This window comes from Protopterus annectens, chromosome 9.part0 (assembly GCF_019279795.1).
Source record: "Protopterus annectens isolate FY-2018-M chromosome 9.part0, PAN1.0, whole genome shotgun sequence".
Taxonomy (NCBI): Eukaryota; Metazoa; Chordata; order Ceratodontiformes; family Protopteridae; genus Protopterus; species Protopterus annectens.
In genome coordinates, this window is record NC_056743.1 from 927,746,245 (window position 1) to 927,766,579 (window position 20,335).

Sequence of the window (20,335 nt, forward strand, 5' to 3'; positions counted from 1 at the left end):
TTCTACATGTGATTGATAACAGTATTTTTCTATGAATATAACAGCATTTACAACATATATAACTGCATAAAATGGTAGGACAGGGCTGGATAAAGGTAGAGCTAGACACGGGAAGGTGATAAGAGAGGAGGAGAATAGGAGTGACTATTCTTTTGGATTGAGATACAAGAAATTGTATTGCTATGTTGAAAGACGGACAGACAGAAAGAGAGTGAAAGAGATGTAAGGAGCTTAAGTTATGACTTCTTTCCTATATCATTTACAGTAAACTTTCGTAGAAAGAAATTTCTGAGCTGTTTTCCAAATTCTTGAAAGAAAGGAATTGACTGGGATTTTAATGGAAGAGATTCTCATATACTGTCTGAGAAGCTGAAGCCTGTACTGTAGATGTTATTGAAAGAGGTAATTAGTCAGTACGTTTCCTGTGATTGGGATCTAAGTGTGTTTTTTTTTTTTTTTTTATGATTAACTGCTAGAGGAAAAAGGGGAAGACATTTTGCTTAAGAAGAGTACATATGAAGGAGCTGTAGAGTTATTTTTAATAAATTGAAAACCTGTTAAGATTTGATAGTATACTGCAGTGACCCTCTCTACTGGGGACAAGAGTAATTTATGCATATAGATCATTAGCTGTTGTTTGTAGAGAACACAGCTGTTTGTCGAAGGCAGTAGCTATAACTGGTTGGCTATGTTTGTGTTAAGCCATGAGAACTCCTTTACCAACTGATATTCTTCTTCAGATGAAAAGAAATGGGATTTTTTTTCCAAAAAGAGTATGGAGTTGATTTCTGATTTGGTGATACCTATGAGATGTTAGAAGTTTAGGCTTTGATCTAATTGGATCCCAAGGAATTTGAAGTGACAGGATGTTTCTAAATGTTCTTTGCTGTTAAGCTGAATTGCCCAGTGACTGGGGATAGCTGAACATTATTCTTTTGTTCCAAAGATCATAGATTTTTTTGTTGTGATATGTAATATGAGCTTTTTATTATAGAGCTAATTTGATAGTTGGGCAAGGTCACTTTCAAAATCTTGTTTGATGGTATGTGGTGAAGAATGGGCCCTATATATGATCATATTGCATACGTACAGAATGATCTTGTTCTGTGGGAGTTTAATGATAAATATTTAGAGTAACAGAGGGAATAAAACTGGTCCCTGTAGGACTATGTGGAGTCAGAGGTAGTTGAGCTGATTTGGACTTGAAATGTTCTCTTGTTCAGGAAGTTTCTGCACCATGAGAGAGATGTTCTGGTGTAGTCCTGCTGAAGTCTTGGAGTTTAGTACTAGTTCATGCTCTGCTAGGTCAGAAATGTCCCATTGGAAAGCCTTTGTCAGTAATTTGGAGTATGTCATTTGTGAGGGTATATAAGGATGTCTGGCCTAAATCAATGCAGATGCATAGCGAGGATGTGATATTTTTGAGAGCATTCAGTTAGTCATATGAAGATGAAATTTCAAAGTTTTTTTCCAGCGTGGAGAGGATGGGATATTGATTCATGAAGATATGAGCCACAATCAGAGTGGGATGAAGGGTGCAGCTGGGCACAAGACATTATGGTCACAATATGATAGGCGGTGATAAAGAGAATTCTTTTAGGAAACCTGTGGTAAGGTGTCCAGAGGAGGATGGCAGCCTGATGTGGATTTTGTCAAGAACTGTGACTAGTTATACAATTCTCAAGGTTCCAGAATTGCTTTGGCCTGCTAATTAGGTGGGGGCAACACAGTGATGCAGTGAGTAGCATTGTCACCCACCAGCAAGCAGCCCCTGGTTGATTTCTTGGTTGGGGTATGTTTTACTCACATGGATTTTTTGGTTTCTTCCTAAATCTCAAAGATACGCAGGAGGTGGACTGGTGAATATAAAGTATTCATAGATGTGTGTGTGTGTGTGTGTGTGTGTGTGTGTGTGTGTGTGTGTGTGTGTGTGTGAAAGGGAACAAAGGCTTGGGAAAACTAGTTCCATTCCCTACTTGCCCAATAAACTCTACAGATGAGGTGGCTGTTAATTGGTTCACTATAGGAATAAGAGGCAACTCACAAACATGGATTAATTGATGAGTTTTTCAGTTGAACAGAAGAAATTAGGTTCATGCCTTCTATTGGTCTTTTTAGCAAGGTTTCTGAGGTGATAACTTGGTCTTAGTTTCAGTGGAGGGGACCTTTTTACAGTTTAGCCAAGATGGCTCGCAATTTGCAGAGCAATTTTAATTCTTTTGTGGTCCAATAGTTATGACTGCTTTGGAAAAGTCTACAATTTAGTGAGTGTGGAGAGGGTAGAACAGTTATTGTTAAGCAGGAAGTGTGCCCAGTTTAGTTTAACCAATTCTTCTTTTAGGGATATGTTTTTTTTGTTTGTTTTTTTTTTAAGGGACTAAGGTGATATGTTTAAGAGGAGACTTGTTGCTGGAAATAGTTATACTGAATGTTATATGATGGTGGACATTTATGGAAGAGGAGAGGACACATATGTTACCAAGTTTATTTGATTTGTTTGTTGTTAACAAGCCTGAGAAGGGAATGTTTTCTCATTATAAAATTGTCTTTTTTTACTACATGCATTAGACAAAAGTCAGACAAAAAATCCAGAGCTTCAGCACTGCAAGGATTGAGCACTGTCAACTAGTCTCCTGTAATAATGATAACTAAACGGCTGTGCAGTAGCACTTTAAGGAGAACCTGAAAAGTTGTGCTATTAGACAAGGTTACTGATTTTGCTTCATTCCTGTTGCAAAATTTGCTAATTAGGGTCGTGGTCATTACTGGAATTATTTTGGGCTAACAGGGATGCTTTATTTATTTATTTTTGAGAACATGGCTCCACCTCCTACTGTTGCACCTGTCTTACTGTCAAAGAAGAAGCTTTTCATGGAAAAGTGATGGTTTATTTTTGGGGTGCCTGATTTTAGCCTTAAATCTGTGGTTCCTGGTACATCAGGTTTGTCCATTATTAGAAAGGAGTTGAGTTAATCTAGTTTTCTGTTAATATTTCCAGCATTCAGAAGTGCTATTTTAATGTACCTATTGCATATGCTGTGTAAATCTGATTGCTGCAGCCCATGGTTTATTTTAGTGAAACTTCAAATTAAAATAATATTGATTAGAAAGCTTATTCTTATTGTGAATTTAGGGGATTTGATGTAGTAGGGAGGACTGGCAAACTCCCTTTTGTGGGGGGGGGGAGAAAGAGCAAGGGATTTAGGGGCAGAGGCAGTGATGGACAAGTAGATGTGTGAGGGATATAGAAATGCATAATTGAATTTGTACATGTATGGAGGAAGTACATGCATGCATATATACATACATATATACATACACACACACACACACACACACACACACACACATATATATATATATATATATATATATATATATATATATACACACATGCAGTGAAAGAGGGGGAAGCATGATATAGGGCTGTGTGAAGAATGAGAGAGCAGCATATTTAGAAGCTAATGGCACTACACATATCAAACAGATGTGGAAATCACTGCAGTGAACACAGTGAGCTTAGGGAAGGATAAACATTTATATATGACCTAAAGTAGGGAAATATAACTTACATTTTATAGTTTTATTAAGTCTATAAAATGTTGATTAGTTAACAGATGTCCTCCTTTCACTATACCTTCTTCTTCTTCTTTGGGCTTTTCCTGGTTAAGGGTCGCCACAGCAGATCACCTGTCCGCTCATGATTGGCAGTGGAGTTTTTTTACGGTGTCGAGTTGCCAGCCCGGTGCCCAACCTTCCACAGAAGGCATACACACTCATGCCTAGGGCCAATTTAGACTGTCCAATCCACCTACAGCATGACTTTGGGATGTGGGAGGAAACCGGAGCACCCAGAGGAAACCCACGCAACCACAGGGAGGACATGCAGACTCCGCACAGAAGGCACCCCAGCCGGGAATCGAACCGGAGAACCTCTTGCTGTGAGGCGGCAACGCTAACCGCTGCACCACCATGGCTGCCCCCCTCCTTTCACTATACCAGAGTTTAAACAGATGAGTTTTAACTCACTATATTATGTTAACAAAAAAAAAAAATCCAGACACATTAAATTACATTGAAGGAAGAAAGCATATTCAATGAATGCAACAAATAAATATAGAACAAAGCTGGCATGCTTAGCTGAATAAATGACACATAAAAAGATTTCTTTATGTATATCTCTTTCTAAATAGACAAATTATAGCTTTTACAAGTAATTACAGCTGTTATGAGACTAACTGCATGAGAGGGGTTTTTCCAGTTCTGCTCATGCAGGTTCTCACCTCCCTTTTGAAAAGATTGCACAATTAAAACATTAAGTCATTAATGATTCAAAATGCCCTGGAGGGTGGAGGGAGGCAGAGAAAAAATACAGAATTATTTAAAAAATTCACAGCGAAAAGTTATGCTTCTCTGTACAAACAAAGAAATAGACAGAGATTCCTAAACAATGCAACAAGTAACCAACAAGTATCAGTTCTCCTTCACAGGGGAAAATTAGTTAGGACAAAGTTTCAGAGTAAGTCTTACTAATGGATTATACCATAAAGAATGAATGACAAAATGTGGGGAAAAGACCACAGCAAACCATAGCTTCTAAACAGCCATTATCCAAACAAACATAGTAAGTACTTACGAAGTTCATTAGATCCTTTCAGTTTAACCTGAGACTTCTGTGGGGAATCCCCAGTTATACCTGCTATGTGAGTCACCTGGCTCAGTGTCTATAAGACTAAAGGCTCTTGAACATGCTGTCATCAGACAGTGATTTGTTTGAGCATACAACAACACTGCAAAGGCAGAGCCAGAAGCAGCGAAGACTAAGGAAAGTGACTTCAGTACTTCTTTTTATTTTCTAAGAGGAACTCGGACCAAATGAATAGCCTTCTGACACTACAGTTGTTGCTTTTGAGTGGAGTAATTCTGCTGATGGGAGGAAACACATCAGGTAGTTCTTCAAGTTCTTGGCAACACTGCAAAGAAGTATCAAGAAATCTCAATGTTCTTGCATTGAACTTGCCTACTTTGGTAAGTTACTGCTGAATTTTGCTAAATTATTTTATTTATTTATTTTACATTTGTTTTATATTAATTTTAACTGAGTTAGAGTTTGCTCTTAAAGCACAGGAAAATGCATTAAATGGCATACCTCCACAAAGGAAACTTTCAGATGTGAACTAAGGAAACCCTTTGGTCTGGCAATTCTCCAAACCAAGTTTTCAATACAACCTGCTAACACACTCTTAAGATTCCATAACTGTACAGAGTAGATATAGCAGTACCTGCTTTTCTCCTTAAAACTAATTCTCCAGCCTCATAGTGTTGCTAATAACTCTGTGAACCCGGAGGTTACAGTATCTGTGCAGTGAGGCTGGGGTTATAGCACAGGTGCTGTCATTCCTGGCTGATGAGAAGCTCTGCCCAGATGCAGTTACTTTTGTTAGGTTAACTCACAATACTTTTCTGTGTTTAAATTACACATGCCAGACTGCTGCAAAGCTAGTACAACATGTTCTGCAGAATTTCTTTTAATTCAAATGCCAAACTAGCACTTTGGTTAGATATAATGTTTTTGGGTGGGAGACAACGTTTTTGAGCATATCAACAAAAACAAAACAAGTCAATAAACACCTTTCTTGCCACCTGCCACTGTTTAACAGTTTGCTAATAAACAGAGCTAGAATGTTTCTAGGCAAAGGCTACCTTATCCAAGCACTGGAATATGTTTTACCAGTTATTACAACCACTTTTGCAAAGAGCATGCTTCAGATGTAAAAGCCTTTAAGCAGAGTGTGTTGGCTCCCGGACAGCACTCTTAAGAACATAGCATTGTTGTGCTCTTCGTCCTTTAATGAGCTACCTACTCTGGTATGTGGACAGCTCATATTTTTCTCCAGGAAAAACTAATTTGTAGACACACTGATGCTGTCACTTACATTTTAATGACTATCGGGGCAGATGAAAAGCTAAACAATGCTAACTTCGTAATGAACAGTGTTAAGTTTCAATGTTGCTATTTTTCACTTTAAAAGATATATCTAAAATCATCTTTAGCTGTTTTCCTATGTATTTTATGTACACTGATAGCTGTATTTTTTTCTTGTACTTAAATTAGGTTGTGATTGAAAAAGAGCACAGATGGTACTTGGTACAGTTTGCCTACATATAAAAATAAAACAAAGTATTTAACAGAGGGCATGACAGAAGTCAATGAAACTTTACACAAATAAAACCAGTGATGATATAATGATATCAATGCAACATCATCACTTCACCTTTCCAAGTTTCACTGTAATTACTGAAGGGTTACTTTATTCACAGAAAATGTTCTGTGCTGCACTTTCTCCACTGTTACGTTAGAAAATATTGACTTCAGTGAATAAACAATCAATACATAAATAAATAATATATTCTCCAAACTCTGAATCATAGTACCTTATAATAACATAAGTATTTTTTTTAAAGTGGCTGCAAAGTTTCCTGCAGCAAATAATAAAGAAAAAAAAGTGCTTCTCCTATCTGTATTTAAAATGTTTTAACTCAATATTGGTATGCTGTAATCGTCAATCTTACTAAGTTTCATATACTTATTATCAAACACCTTTAGAGTACAGAAAACTTGAATCACACTGCAAAAACCAAAACAACAAAAAACTTAAGATTTCTGCATTTTACTTCTACCACTTTCTGGTGTGTGTGTGTGTGTGTGTGTGCGCGGGCGCGAGACTCATGTATATGTTTTGTATGATTTTTTTCACCTGGACTGTTCCTCTCATAAAAATGCAGTATGTTTATTTTACACAGTTTCTGACACATGATATTACAGTTTAGACCAGCATCTTTGTTTTTAAAACTTTTATTCATTAATGAAACATAATGAAAAAAATAACATTTCTAGTACAGTAACTATGGTAATTCTTTGTGAGAGTCATTCTTGTCTCTTAGCAGTTATAGTGTGTTTTTAGATACATTTCTATTTTTGTTACTGTGGGCTGTTTTGTCGATACTAAGTGCTGCATTTAAAAAAAAATGATATAACAAATTTTAGGGTCAATTTTAGTTCATCAGAAACGAACTTCAGCGAACGGTCATTCATCAAACATAAATCAGCAAACGGCCATTCATTGAATGTTCACATTAGAGAACGCTTTTCCCAGGGCAGTGAGTTACTTGGCCAGAATTAGGAAATTTACCCTTTTTCCCACTGTAATGCAATCTTGGAGTTGATATACAAAGGTAGGGTCGGTGTGGGGTGTGTATCCCCCCACCTTGGTGGGTTTGCTGTACTGCAGTGTGTGTGACGGAGGGTATGTTGCCAAGTAACTCACTTCCCTGGGAAACACATTTACTGATGTGAATATTCAATGAACAGCCGTTTGCTGAAGTTAGTTTTCAGTGAAGTAATACAGAGCCCAGATTTTAATAAATGATTATAAATTAATAAATGGACCCATGCAATCAAGCAGCTAAATTGCAATGGTAAAGGCATTTTCATCCACTGTGAAGCCTCTATTTATATCTCTTTGTAAAGTAATAGCACAACTCTGACAATGAAAAAAAAAAAAAAAAGATTGCATTCTTACTGAACATGCATAAAAACTTCCGTAATTACTACAACTACTTAGTGTTCTTTGTTTGTTGCTGCAGTATCATTTTGTTTCTTTAGTCATTATTTACTAGCTGGGGTCTTACTAAATACCATTCCAGCCATTTTGGAAATGTTCTAGATTCCTGCCAGTGTCTGATAAATTATGCTTTGATATGGCATTGCACAAAGACAATGCCATAACTAGTACCTTATTCTGACTATGAAAGTCAGGTCCATAATTATTACTTATCAAAGTTAAGAACTGCTGCTTAATGTGATGACAGTTCATATTATCTATTAAACATCTGTACAACTGTCAGTGCACAATTATTTCCAGAACACGGATTTTGCACTTTTACTAAGTGAATGTGAAATCACCTTTCAGGATGTATTTGAACAAAGACAATTATACAGGTAATGAAAAGTACTCTGACATTTTGCCCAGTGTTACTGATGAGTACAAGACTTAAAAGACTACATTTCACTTAGTGATGGCATACATGTAGTCTTGTCAGTTTACTGTATTTGAGACAAAACTGTGAATGTGTCAGTTGTAAGCCACTGTCCCATGAACTATATTAACATTAATGAATATTTTTTTCCTTTTTTATTTCATACAATGATGGCTAAATCATACCTTAATATGAAACCGAGGAACAGCAGTAACAGAGCACATGAAGTGTGACTCTTAAAACATCTGCAGCACTGACGCTTCTTTTTTGTTAGAAACTGAGATGATGTTGTTCAATGCAAAAGTTAATGCAACCAAACTATAAAGACAGTAGTCCTATCTTATAAGGATTGAGGGTTGTCATAATGGCTACGGTGTTTACCTCACAGACACAAGGTACTATTGTTTGGTTCTCAGCTTTGAGGAAATTGGCTAAGCTTAAAATGGACCACAAGGAGAGCTAACCAAACCTACCTATGAACCTATACAAAATAACTGGACTATCAAACAATGTTAAGGAAAGACAAGCAGAACTGCATGTTGCTATATTTTTAAAATACTACACTATGCTTTATTGTTCTGCTGTGTATTTGTTTAATTGTCTCCGACATCTGCATCCCAGTGTCATAAGTCAGGTTTTTAATGCTTACATCTTACTCAGAACTATTTTTTTTTATTTTAGTTGGCCCCCACAAACCATCAAGCCCCTCTCTTAGCCCACCTATAGACACTTATGCTCCTCATCAGAGTATGAGTCAGGCCCATTCAGTCCCTAGTCAAGAATGAGGCAAGCCAACCTGGCCGAGGTGACTGTCTGATGAAGCCCATTCATTACTCACTCACAGTGAAGGATATGAGACCCTAGCCATACCATGTAGTCTAACTGGCCCATTCATTCCCTGCAGGGGTGAGAGTTGGATGCAAGGAATGAAATGTTAAACATGTGGAGCACCCAACTACACCTTTAGCCTAACCCTCTCCGTTACATCCTCTCCTAGGGAGATGATGAGTGCACCCATTCATGCCAATCCTCTATCTTCCTGTGCAATGTGGTCATTGTTCTGCACCATATTGTCGAGTGCCAAGCACCACACTCCTGTAGGTTTCAGCACTGCAGTATGCCAGACCACCTCCCTCTCCCTAGGATGCTTTTGCTAGTGTCATCCACTTATTTCCAAGGTCTTCAGGCTTAGCATATCACTAACTGAATGCAAGTCACCTGGAGTGTAATAAGGATTTTATTCTTCTATGCCACAAAGACAGGCAAGAATTTGTTCCCTTACCAAAGGGTGTGGTCCACTTTCTAATCTATTTTATCATAATTACACTGAATGTTAATATAAGCCATGATTTTAGAAATATCATGCTGCGCCTCCTAAGTAGCATTGCTGAATGCAGCTTTATTTTATATATTCTATACCTTTCTTTAGATGTGACTTGAAAAGGGAATATCTTACCTCGTGATATAATATACCTCTTTTTAATTTCAATAGGCTAAAATGAATTTCGTACTCTGGTTGTTCGTCATATTTGGAAACCATTCCCGCCACTGTTTATTCAAGCTAGATTGCTAAACTGTATGAAATTTACAGCTGCAGTGTGAAACATGCCAGTTAAGAATGAGTAACATCACAATTTATACTTTGTTATTAAGGACATTGCTAGTATGGTTGGGTAAAGTAACTATGTCCAAAACTTTATGACACGCTTTCAGCCTGGCCATCCTTGATGACTGGTATGGTACCATGCTGGTATTGAGTTTGCTAGAGAATTGTACCAATGCAGGGATAGAGTATGCCAGAGAATGGTACCAATGCAGGGATAGAGTATGCCAGAGAATGCTACCAATGCAGGGATAGAGTATGCCAAAGAATGGTACCAATGCTGGTATAGAGTCTGCTAGAGAATGGTACCAATGCAGGTATAGAGTCTGCTAGAGAATGGTACCAATGCAGGTATAGAGTCTGCTAGAGAATGGTACCAATGCAGGTATAGAGTCTGCTAGAGAATGGTACCAATGCAGGGATAAATTCTGCTACAGAATGGTACCAATGCAGGTATAGAGTCTGCTAGAGAATGGTACTAATGCAGGTATACAGTCTGCTAGAGAATGGTACCAATGCACGTATACAGTCTGCTAGAGAATGGTACCAATGCAGGTATAAAGTCTGCTAGAGAATGGTACCAATGCAGGGATAGAGTCTGCCAGAGAATGGTACCAATGCTGGTATACAGTCTGCCAGAGAATGGTACCAATGCAGGGATAGAGTCCGCCAGAGAATGGTACCAATGCTGGTATACAGTCTGCCAGAGAATGGTACCAATGCAGGGATAGAGTATGCCAAAGAATGGTACCAGTGCTGGTATAGAATCTGCTAGAGAATGGTACCAATGCAGGTATAGAGTCTGCTAGAGAACGGTACCAATGCAGGTACAGAGTCTGCTAGAGAATGATACCAATGCAGGTATACAGTCTGATAGAGAATGGTACCAATGCAGGTATAGAGTCTGCTAGAGAATGGTACCAATGCAGGTATAGAGTCTGCTAGAGAATGGTACCAATGCAGGTATACAGTCTGCTAGAGAATGGTACCAATGCAGGTATAGAGTCTGCTAGAGAATGGTACCAATGCAGGTATAGAGTCTGCTAGAGAATGGTACAAATGCAGGTATACAGTCTGCTAGAGAATGTTACCATGCAGGTATAGAGTCTGCTAGAGAATTGTACTAATGCAGGTATAGAGTCTGCTGGAGTACGCTACCAATGCTGGTATAGAGTCTGCTAGAGAATGGTACCAATGCTGGTGCAATATGTTAGTAGGGAGCTAGTGCTACAGCTGTGGCATGCATAGATGAATGAGTTAGGTGACAGTGTGACCAACGTCTGATGATATGGGACAAGGAAAACTGATATTTTTTTTCCACATGATTTTTATTAAGTACAAGGAGGGAACAACAGAGAACCCCCCCCACATCCCTCTATCCCACAACAGGCTGGGTTTGCTTGTCAGTGTTCTGCTGCTTACCAAAAGCAAATCATCAGCTACAGGCTACAGTATTGCCTGCTTTAGTAGACTATGCACCCCTTTCCCTCCACTGAGACCCACATACAGAAGGACTAACGTGCAAAATATGAAACATTTTTAATCCAGGCAATGGGAAATCCTCAGATGTATAGCTTATTACTCTGAACAAAGAATGTCCTTAGAAACTAAGGCTATTAGTGAAAACATGATACATTCCTGAACATAGTGCATATCCTTAGGAATAAAGCAGACTGCTGAAAACATTGTGCTTTTATCTGAATAAGGTAATAGTCCTAGGAACTGCACAGCATCCAGAGAGAAGACTGTATTCCTAGGGCAAGCTTGCACCTAGAAGCAAGGTATATATGAAACTGACACAGCCACGACAGTGCCACATTTTTACTACAAAAATACATTAAGTGCCATATTCCTTTTGAGCTGCAGGTTGGAATCTTAGATATGAATAGGTAGTCAGTGAGAAAATGAAACTAGATTATAATATTTACAATAGTGGATATAAATACTTTTAAAATGGTGCAGATCAGTCAAATTAATTACTCAAGAGAGTTACAGTAACTCATAGCAAGTTTAATTAAAAAAAGTCTTATACAATGATCGTTTTAGTAACCTACTTGCAATTGTTATGCAAGTCTGCCCTACAATTTTGCAAAGGGGTGTTGCAGTCAGAATAGGATCCAGTTTTCTAATATAAAGGGCATGGTTTTCCTCTGGGTGCTCTGGTTTCCTCCCATATTTCAAAGGCATGTGTCTGGAAAGTTTCTCCCTGGGCCTCTGCTGAAAATGGGCTCTGTCTCAGTCAGACTTTCTTGGTAAACAAATGTTAAATAAATAATTAAATAAATAAAACAAGAATCCTGTTAATTAAGAGGTAACATTTTAATCTCCAGTTAAAGCCAGTGAATAATTACAATGCATGTTACTGCACCCTTAGTAATTACAATTGACCATCCCTTGATACTATTCATTGATAAAATTATAAGGACAGGCTCAAATCACTATCACTCTACTCATATCGTACAGATTGCTCAGAGGTGATCTCTGTCTCGCCTTCAAGGCAATCTTGGACCCTGCCTTACTTGAGATGCTCCATATCCGTAAGTCTAACTACTCACGCATTACCGGATCAAAAGGCCTAAATCTAATATGCGACATTAACAAAACCTGCTGGAGAGACAATTTTGTCTCCCAGAGGCGGCCCCATATCTGGAATGGACTCCCCATACATGTCAAACAAAGTATGTTGTTGACCCTCTTCAAGCACAACCTTGGATGGGAAACCACAAATTTGTCCCAGGGGTTCCACCTGTGTCCCTCACTGACAGGAGTGACAGGTGCGAACTAAGGTTTCTTATTTGGGATAAACTCTTGGCTAGGCTTTTAAGGGCCCCAGAGCCTTTAGCCTAGTAACCTCCTATGATCTATAATATGAAATAGCTTAGAAGTAATACACAAGGGGTTTTTTTCCTGCATTTAGTTATAATAACAGTGATCCAAGTCACTGACATGAGACTTTTTCTGGCAACAATGTGAGGTTTTCACTTTTTTACTGAACTACTGTGATTTGTTTTAACTGTATGCTGCTGAAAGTCTTTCTCTACTATTATGTAAAATGTTAACTTAATGTTCTTTTGTTTGTAATGTGAAGCTTTTCTCCCCAGGCCTCCGCTGAAAATGGACTACTTGTCCAGTCAGACGTTCCCGGTAAACAAATGTCAAATAAATAAATAAATTGGGGGGTTTGTTAACTACTCGAAGCAGCAGTTTCCAGGCAGTTCTCAGACCCTCTGCCATAGTTGTGTCATAGTTCCCAAGAAAGTCTAGGAGTTTTGCTCATTTACATGAAACTGACAACTGTCACTTCAAAGAGCTGGTAAAACAAATGAAAGTCAGTTATTGTATTTCATACTATCTTTAATCTTCTATGGTTATTCTTTGGCCAAAAATGTAAACACTTACCAGTTTATTTATAGGGTGATGAAATACAGTATATCCAGGGGTCATTAAATGAAGATTTATTCAACAATTATCTCTTCTGAAAATTTTCAGTTTTACTGTCATGTGTGCATTATACCACTTTACAGACTTCAACAAGGCAGATTCATAGGTGAATACTAGGTTAACTGGACTTAAGTGTCTTTTTAAGCCTAGCCAATAATCCATGGTCAGACTCAAACCCTGTACTTTGTGACTAAAAAGGCAAAGATCTTAACCATTATGCCAAACCCACTTGTGGTTCTCAGTCTGCAAAATTGTGGGTGATGACTAAGAGTGAACTCTAACTAAAGTGTGTCAACCCTGTGCCATGCAGGCAAAAATTCATTTCTGAAACAAGAGACAAACAAGAAAACTGTGATACAAGCTTCATGAACCATGGCTGGGAAAAGGAAATGGAGAGATAGCGAAAGGTACTGAAAGGGCTCCAGGACAATAAAATACATCCTGGTCACAATATTATAGGGAGAAAAAAGAAGTCTAAAATAAATGTAAAGGTTTCTTTACACCTTGTCCAGCTTAGACTGGCCAAGGTGTGGACTGGTCAATTCTCCAGTGACTATTTTTTCATAGGAAATCATTGCTGGTGTGGTTTCTAACTGTGTACCAGCAGCAACTCCTTTTTTGAGAGATTTCTCCCTTCTTCATGTCTGTGTGACTGTGGAGTTGGTGACATAAGTTTGTGGAGTCTTGTCTCACAGATGTGGGTGTAGTAGGTATTTTCACCTGCAATAAAAAAAACACTTAGTGTTTTGTTGGGATGAACTTGTGGCCAGTTGATTTTGTCCAGTTATAACCTCATCCAAATGTAGCTTGATTAGTCATTGTATAAGTAAAGTTAACAAGAAAAAAGTGGCTACAGGCTTCATGAACTGCGGCTGGGAAATGGAAATGAAGAGATAGTGAAAGCTACTGAAAGGGCTCCAGGACAATAACATACATCAAGGGTGGAGATGTCTTTTAAGAAAACAACATGACACACTTCTGTGAAAGCTGCAAAGAACTTGCAAAGCATAATACAAAGAAATGAGGCATGGTGAATGACTATCTTGAAATGTTCTCACTATTACAAACAACACACACACACGCTTATATGTACACTTTTGAGCAAATAGTATTTCATTCATTATTTAAGCTATTTGCATTTCCTTTCACAATATTCCAGTCTGTCATGTGAACAGCTCTGGAGTATTCAGTCTTACCTCAATAATCACCTCATCCCCCTCTACCTCACCTCTCCCCATATCATCATCAATTCTGTGCCAGATACTTGGTGTTCTGTTTCTAAACAACTGCATTAGTCTGCTTGGCTGTATCTTCCTGTGTCATAGTCTGTGACGCCCCTGCACTGGTCCAGTAATTAAGGAGCCTCAATCCTCACCACAATTATATGATTATATGATTCAGATCATTTGTTAGTCCTCACAATTTTTTTTTTGTGTTTGTTACTGCTGTTTCTTGTAATTACACATTCTGAGTTTGTTGGACCAAAGTTCATTTCAATTGGCATTCAGGTTTTCTCAAGTCTTGTGATTGTGATTTCTCATGTTTGTTATAGCATACTGCATATCAGACCCTCACTGCCTTTTGTGGTAAAAAGCAACACCATTGTCAATTATTTAGATTGTAAAGCAATTCCTTTACAGACAGGTTACTTTGTAGCCACCTTGCATAGTATAAACACTTGTAAAATTCCATATATCTGAATGTAAATGTTCAGATGCATTAGTGAGATGCTGAAAAGCTTCCAGCATGGTGATCACAGTCCATCCCATTAAATACAAAATAAACATTTTAACATTAAAAATAAAAAAAACAAAAAAATAAACTTTACACAAAAAGAGAATGCAGTTTTATTACTTAGCACTTTTGTCTTTCTTATGCAGTTTTATATACATTTATTTTGTATTTGTTAACAGGCTACATGGGCTGGTCACACTGACCATTTTCAACCACAACCCAGACTCATGAATGAGCAAAATAAATGCAGTACCATTATAAAAAAAAATCACAAAAAGAATATTTGAACATTTACACATCCTTAAACAATAAACAAAGTTCATAACTTTTCTTAAACACACATTTTGTTGCATACACAAATATAAACATATATACATATCATATATATTTCGGGATATGTATGCAATTGATATATATATATATATATATATATATGCATGTATGCAAATATTTGGTGCAGTACCTTATCTCAAATTGGCTTTTACATCGACATTTGAAAAAGCTGGTACAGTAGATCAAAAATCAGCTGATTGAAAAATAATGGGTGTTTCACCAACAGATCATGGCACAGTGAGGAATGGGTTATATGCCAGGAATACAGAAAATCTGGAAGATTGAACAACATGGATATTACTTCTGCAGGATCATGATACAGTTGGGATTAGGGTTTTTCTCCTTTCCTGACTGTAGTTTGAACTCAGAGTTTGTATATATAATTAGCAAGGGGGTGCCGTGGGTGCAGGGGGCTTGCCCTCCCCTGCAAAAAAAGCAAGTGTTGGGTCTGTGCTTTATTATTTGAGCTTCCAGGTTTTCAGTATTCCTGCTTGATCTTTTCATGTTTGATCTTGTGGAAATTCGACCTTGTGTTAAAGATCCATATCTCTCTCTCTCTATATATATATATATATATATATATATATATATATATATATATATCCACATACATTCACACACACAGAGACACACACACACACACACATATATATATATATATATATGTATATATATATAGGGAGGTACATGCAATTCATACTAAATTAGCAATGTTTAAGTGGAAGAAAGGAGAAAAGTAAGTGTGTAGAACAACAGCTGGAACCAAAGCAATGCAGATATTTATGATGTTAAATCTTATTTACCTATTTAAAGAGATATTCTTTATCAGGTATATGACTTAGGGTAGCACCCTAAAGTATTCACTACCTATTGTCCTTAAAACTAATGCACTTGTGTTTGCTAAATAGAAAATCCTTTAGTATAGTTTTGTTTGAATGTTTTTACAGTTGTTTCTTCTCATTTGCACTTCGTATTTAATCACAGAATCTGGGCCTGCCTTACTAAATGCTCTTTCTCCATTTGCTGAACCATACAGGGGTCTATGATGTTGTTATTGTTTTAGTTTACTGACCACATGGCTATTGAAGACAATATTTTTTTACATTATATTATAAACATTAATACTCAATTTCTGCAAATGAGAAAAGAATGTTTACATTTACAATTTAGCAATAGTACAAATGTGAAGTCTGCTTTCACTCAGTGCAGAACTCTTTGTTAAGTCCTGGAAAATTGCTTGTTTTGAGCTGGAAACCAGATGTTTTTCCCATCTAAAATAAAGTTTAAGATATTTATTTTGCCAAGTGTAGACTATAGAAAACCAGTATATATGTTCATGTTTTTGTATATAATTAAGATATGAACAATATCTCCCATTTCTATATCTGATATATTTTTGGCAGTGCATTTACTTAAATCAATTTACTAAACTGTATAATAAACAAATAAACATTGGGCAGGTCTGCAAGTGGTAACATGTTCTTTTCTTTGCAACAAGCAGACAGATAAAATGCTTAATATATCTCAAACAGCCAGCAGAAGGAGGCAGATAATCAAACTTTCATAACAAAATCTAATTTTCTCCTATTAATGTTTAATCATCAGGTCTTCCTGAAAAACAGCTTTTAATGCAATGCACTACATGTACAAACTAAAGATTGAACTAATGACACACTATTGCCACCAAATATAGAAAAAAAATGTATATGTATATCTATACATTTACATCAGTATCAACATCCTAACTGTCTGTCATGATCTTATATCAACTAGACTCCTCGGCCATAACTTTTTTAATAGGTACGAGCATATCAGCCCCTATTCCTGAAATATCATTCCATCTTTACAATTTTCTGTGAAGATGTAACGTTGGCATGCTACTAATAGTATTTTTCAGATGACAGCTGTTAGCAGCAAGTTCATTACATGAAAAAAAAAAAAGATTTTCTAAATATGTTTGACATCACAATTTCATCTACAGTATCAGTAAGCAGATTATCAGGAAATATATTTGCTGAGCACCACTAGGGGCACTGAATTTAAAGAAAATATTTTCTCATTAATACTGAATTAATTTCGCAGAAGAAAGACAACCCTCTTCCAGACCATACAGGTATCACACAGGCACATCTGCTATGTGTTGCCGTACAAGAATTGCCAGGCACTCCTAATGTTCTTAATGTAATCAAGGCTTTTGCTGTGGCAGTCTCCTCCACCTGACTAAAAGGACATTGCCTTATATGGAACATCTTCCAGCCATTTGTCTGAGCTGCAGTGTATTTGAGGATCACTCTGCAAGTCATGTTACTAATGCAGAAGCACACTATTCTCAAGAGCGTGCAGCTCACAGGTTCATAGGAAGTTACTAGGCTATTGGCCCTAGGGCCTTTACAAGCCTAGCCATGTTATATCCTAGTTCCCTTAATCACCAAGCTGTATGGTCTATATTTGCACAGTGTGAGTCTATGATCAGCACGGTCTGCCCTTATCCAAGAGAATTAAACTACAAGATGAGGCTGTGATGAGATTTAAACTCATGACCCCCAGTTTACAAGACCAGTGCTCTAACCCCTGAGCTACAAGCTGGACACAATATAAACTTCTTAAAGTGCTTTTGAATCATTTTCACATGATCACTCTCCAGTTAATTTCCATATTGCTTAACTTTGTAGAGGAAGTACCTACTGATTTATGTTGCATTCCTAAGCTGTTTCTATCATGTGTTCATGTTACAAGGCAGGGAAAGGTTAATTAGTAATGACATGTTATCACCTTCATCTTCTTCCTCTTCCTTCTTGCTGGTGACTAAGCTTTCCTTCTTCCTGAGTGCTTAATTTGCAAAACAATATCAGGAAGACAGAAATAGCTAGTATATAATAGGTAATACAATTTGTAATTTCCGGAATCTGGCAATATCAATGTGACTATCTTTGGCTTCTGCAGAACATACCTTCTACTACATGATGACTCACTCTACAACTGCCTTAGGGGAAACACAAATACTGCAATCTCTGGCAGTGTTTTTCATCTCAGTTTACTTTTCATTTTAAAGCACTGTTCATGTGTTAATGAAACCTGTCAAGGATCATGGGTAAAAGTAATTTTTTAAGTATCTGTTAATCTGAGTTGAACACTGATCCACATGGACCTTTTTCACACTCATTCTGACAGCACTCTCAGAATAAGTGACTTGCTGAGAGTCATAAAGTAGGTAAAAGGATGCTGAGGGAATCAAACCCTCGACCTATTAGTCTTGCAGTGAAATAAATGAATTTGATTAGTACTTATTAACGAAATTTGAGATCTGAAGTTGAGCAGATTTTATTCTGATTTGTAATCCAGATCATGTGTATATACTTCTCTGCATACAGACTGCTGATGCTATCTTGTTCTCTACAGAAAATATGTACTTGTCTTATCTGTGCAGTTGCCACAATCATCTTATTATTTGTTTACTTATTTACTTACTCTTTTACACACATTTATTGACCAGGATAGTCTGTCTGGGTACATGACCCCTTTTCTTGGGAGGTCTGGGGAGAAAAGCACAGAGAAAACACATAGAACAAAGAATTCATAGTTCACACTAGGTTATCAGTCTGCAGACTGTTACATGCATGGCCAATATCCAGAGAGTGACCAAAGTCAAGAATTGAACCCTGTACCTTGTTTCTGTGAGATAAACACTAACCATTATGCCAACCCACAATTACAGTAAGAGTGAAAAACGAACATGCACATTCAGAAGAAATAATTTAAAAATGAGGATCTTTGATATTAATCAAGAATATAGCAAATATAATGACTATATGGTCTGCAGCAATGAAATGTGTTTCACTCTAAATATGATAGACAATTAGCAATAAACTCATGGCATGAGCACGCATGCAACACACACACACATACACACTATAATATTTACATGTTTATAAATTTTACTTTCTACATGCACTGCCTTAGTGTAGCAAGACCTTCTAATATTCCAAGATAATTAATTACCATTAGTATTCAAATAAATACCTGGGGTAAACATGAAGTACATAACTAGGTTTAAAGAAGATGTAGGAAAAAAATTAGTACAGGATATAGTCCATGAAATTTAAAAAATTAGTAATAATGTAATTATATATTTTGGTGGAGAGAGTAATGAAGTTTTAGTGCATGGAAAGTGGTGATTTCACTCTGATATTCAGAAAAAGACAAATCAGCTATGCCCCAGCATGGCGTAAGACCCGACCTTAACAATTGTTAAGCACCCCCTGCTTAAGTTGTTAAGGTCAGGTCTAGTTCTCTGCAGTAAAATCTGCCAGTACTGACCAGCAAATGGCAGTGGCAGAAATAAAAGATTTGTTCCCACCTGCTCCCTGCACTGACAAGCCCCCAACTTCCTGTTAAAAAGAAAGTTGCTAGAATAACAAGATGTGTGTTCACCTGCTTTTTCTGAAGGATACAAACCCTGAAACATAAATGTATGTCATTATTATTTTAGTAATTCAATTCTCATTCCTCACTAATTTGTTCAAAAACCACAAACTTTATGAAGTACAGATCAAATATATAAGCCAAAAATATGCACATTCTGTGACTATCTGAACAGTTGAGAAGAGTGGCAAGGTGAGTGTATATGCAAGGGACTGTGTTCCACTGCCTTCCTGACAGCATTCGCTATGTTTTTTTTTTTTCTTTAACTAGTATACGGAGCAGAGAAATGTCTTGGCATTCATGTCTTGAACACATAATAATAAGTTAGGCTATCTGACTCTATCATGATCCACTATATTACAGATGGTTCAGGCAAGAGAGATGGATATAAACCAATAACAAACTGAGTCATGAAGACAGGAAAAAAATTAAGAATATTTGTAACTTGTGCAAGTGTAGTGACAAAGCTGGATGCAAGACTATGAAGTACAGCTGTAATATATTTGTACATTAACAGTTCCATGTAACTGTCAATTATTTCCATAAATTCTTTCCAGAGAGTTTATGATTCTATTCAAGTCATCTATCAAAGGGGGATATAATTCCATATTTTAGCCATGTGTACAGAATAAAGTGAGTCAATGAAATGGTTGTACACTTTTCTATAACTCATAAATTGATAAGAAGTGCACTAAGCTGGTTCTTACACTTTCTTCAGTTATGATCCGGGCCAAAAGGTAAAAAAATGAAGAGATGAAAGTA

At 37.0% G+C, this 20,335-nt stretch overlaps 1 protein-coding gene across 1 annotated transcript in view; it reads left to right on the forward strand.

Annotated features, from left to right (window-relative positions):
* Window positions 1-4,787: 4,787 nt before the first annotated feature.
* Window positions 4,788-20,335, forward strand: part of IL23A (interleukin 23 subunit alpha) — a 39,419-nt gene continuing 23,871 nt past the window's right edge. Inside the window, exon 1 of the mRNA XM_044083669.1 lies at window positions 4,788-5,028. Within this exon, the coding sequence (XP_043939604.1) occupies window positions 4,876-5,028 (153 nt within the window). The 5' untranslated portion in view covers window positions 4,788-4,875. The remainder of the gene's footprint in view (window positions 5,029-20,335) is intronic.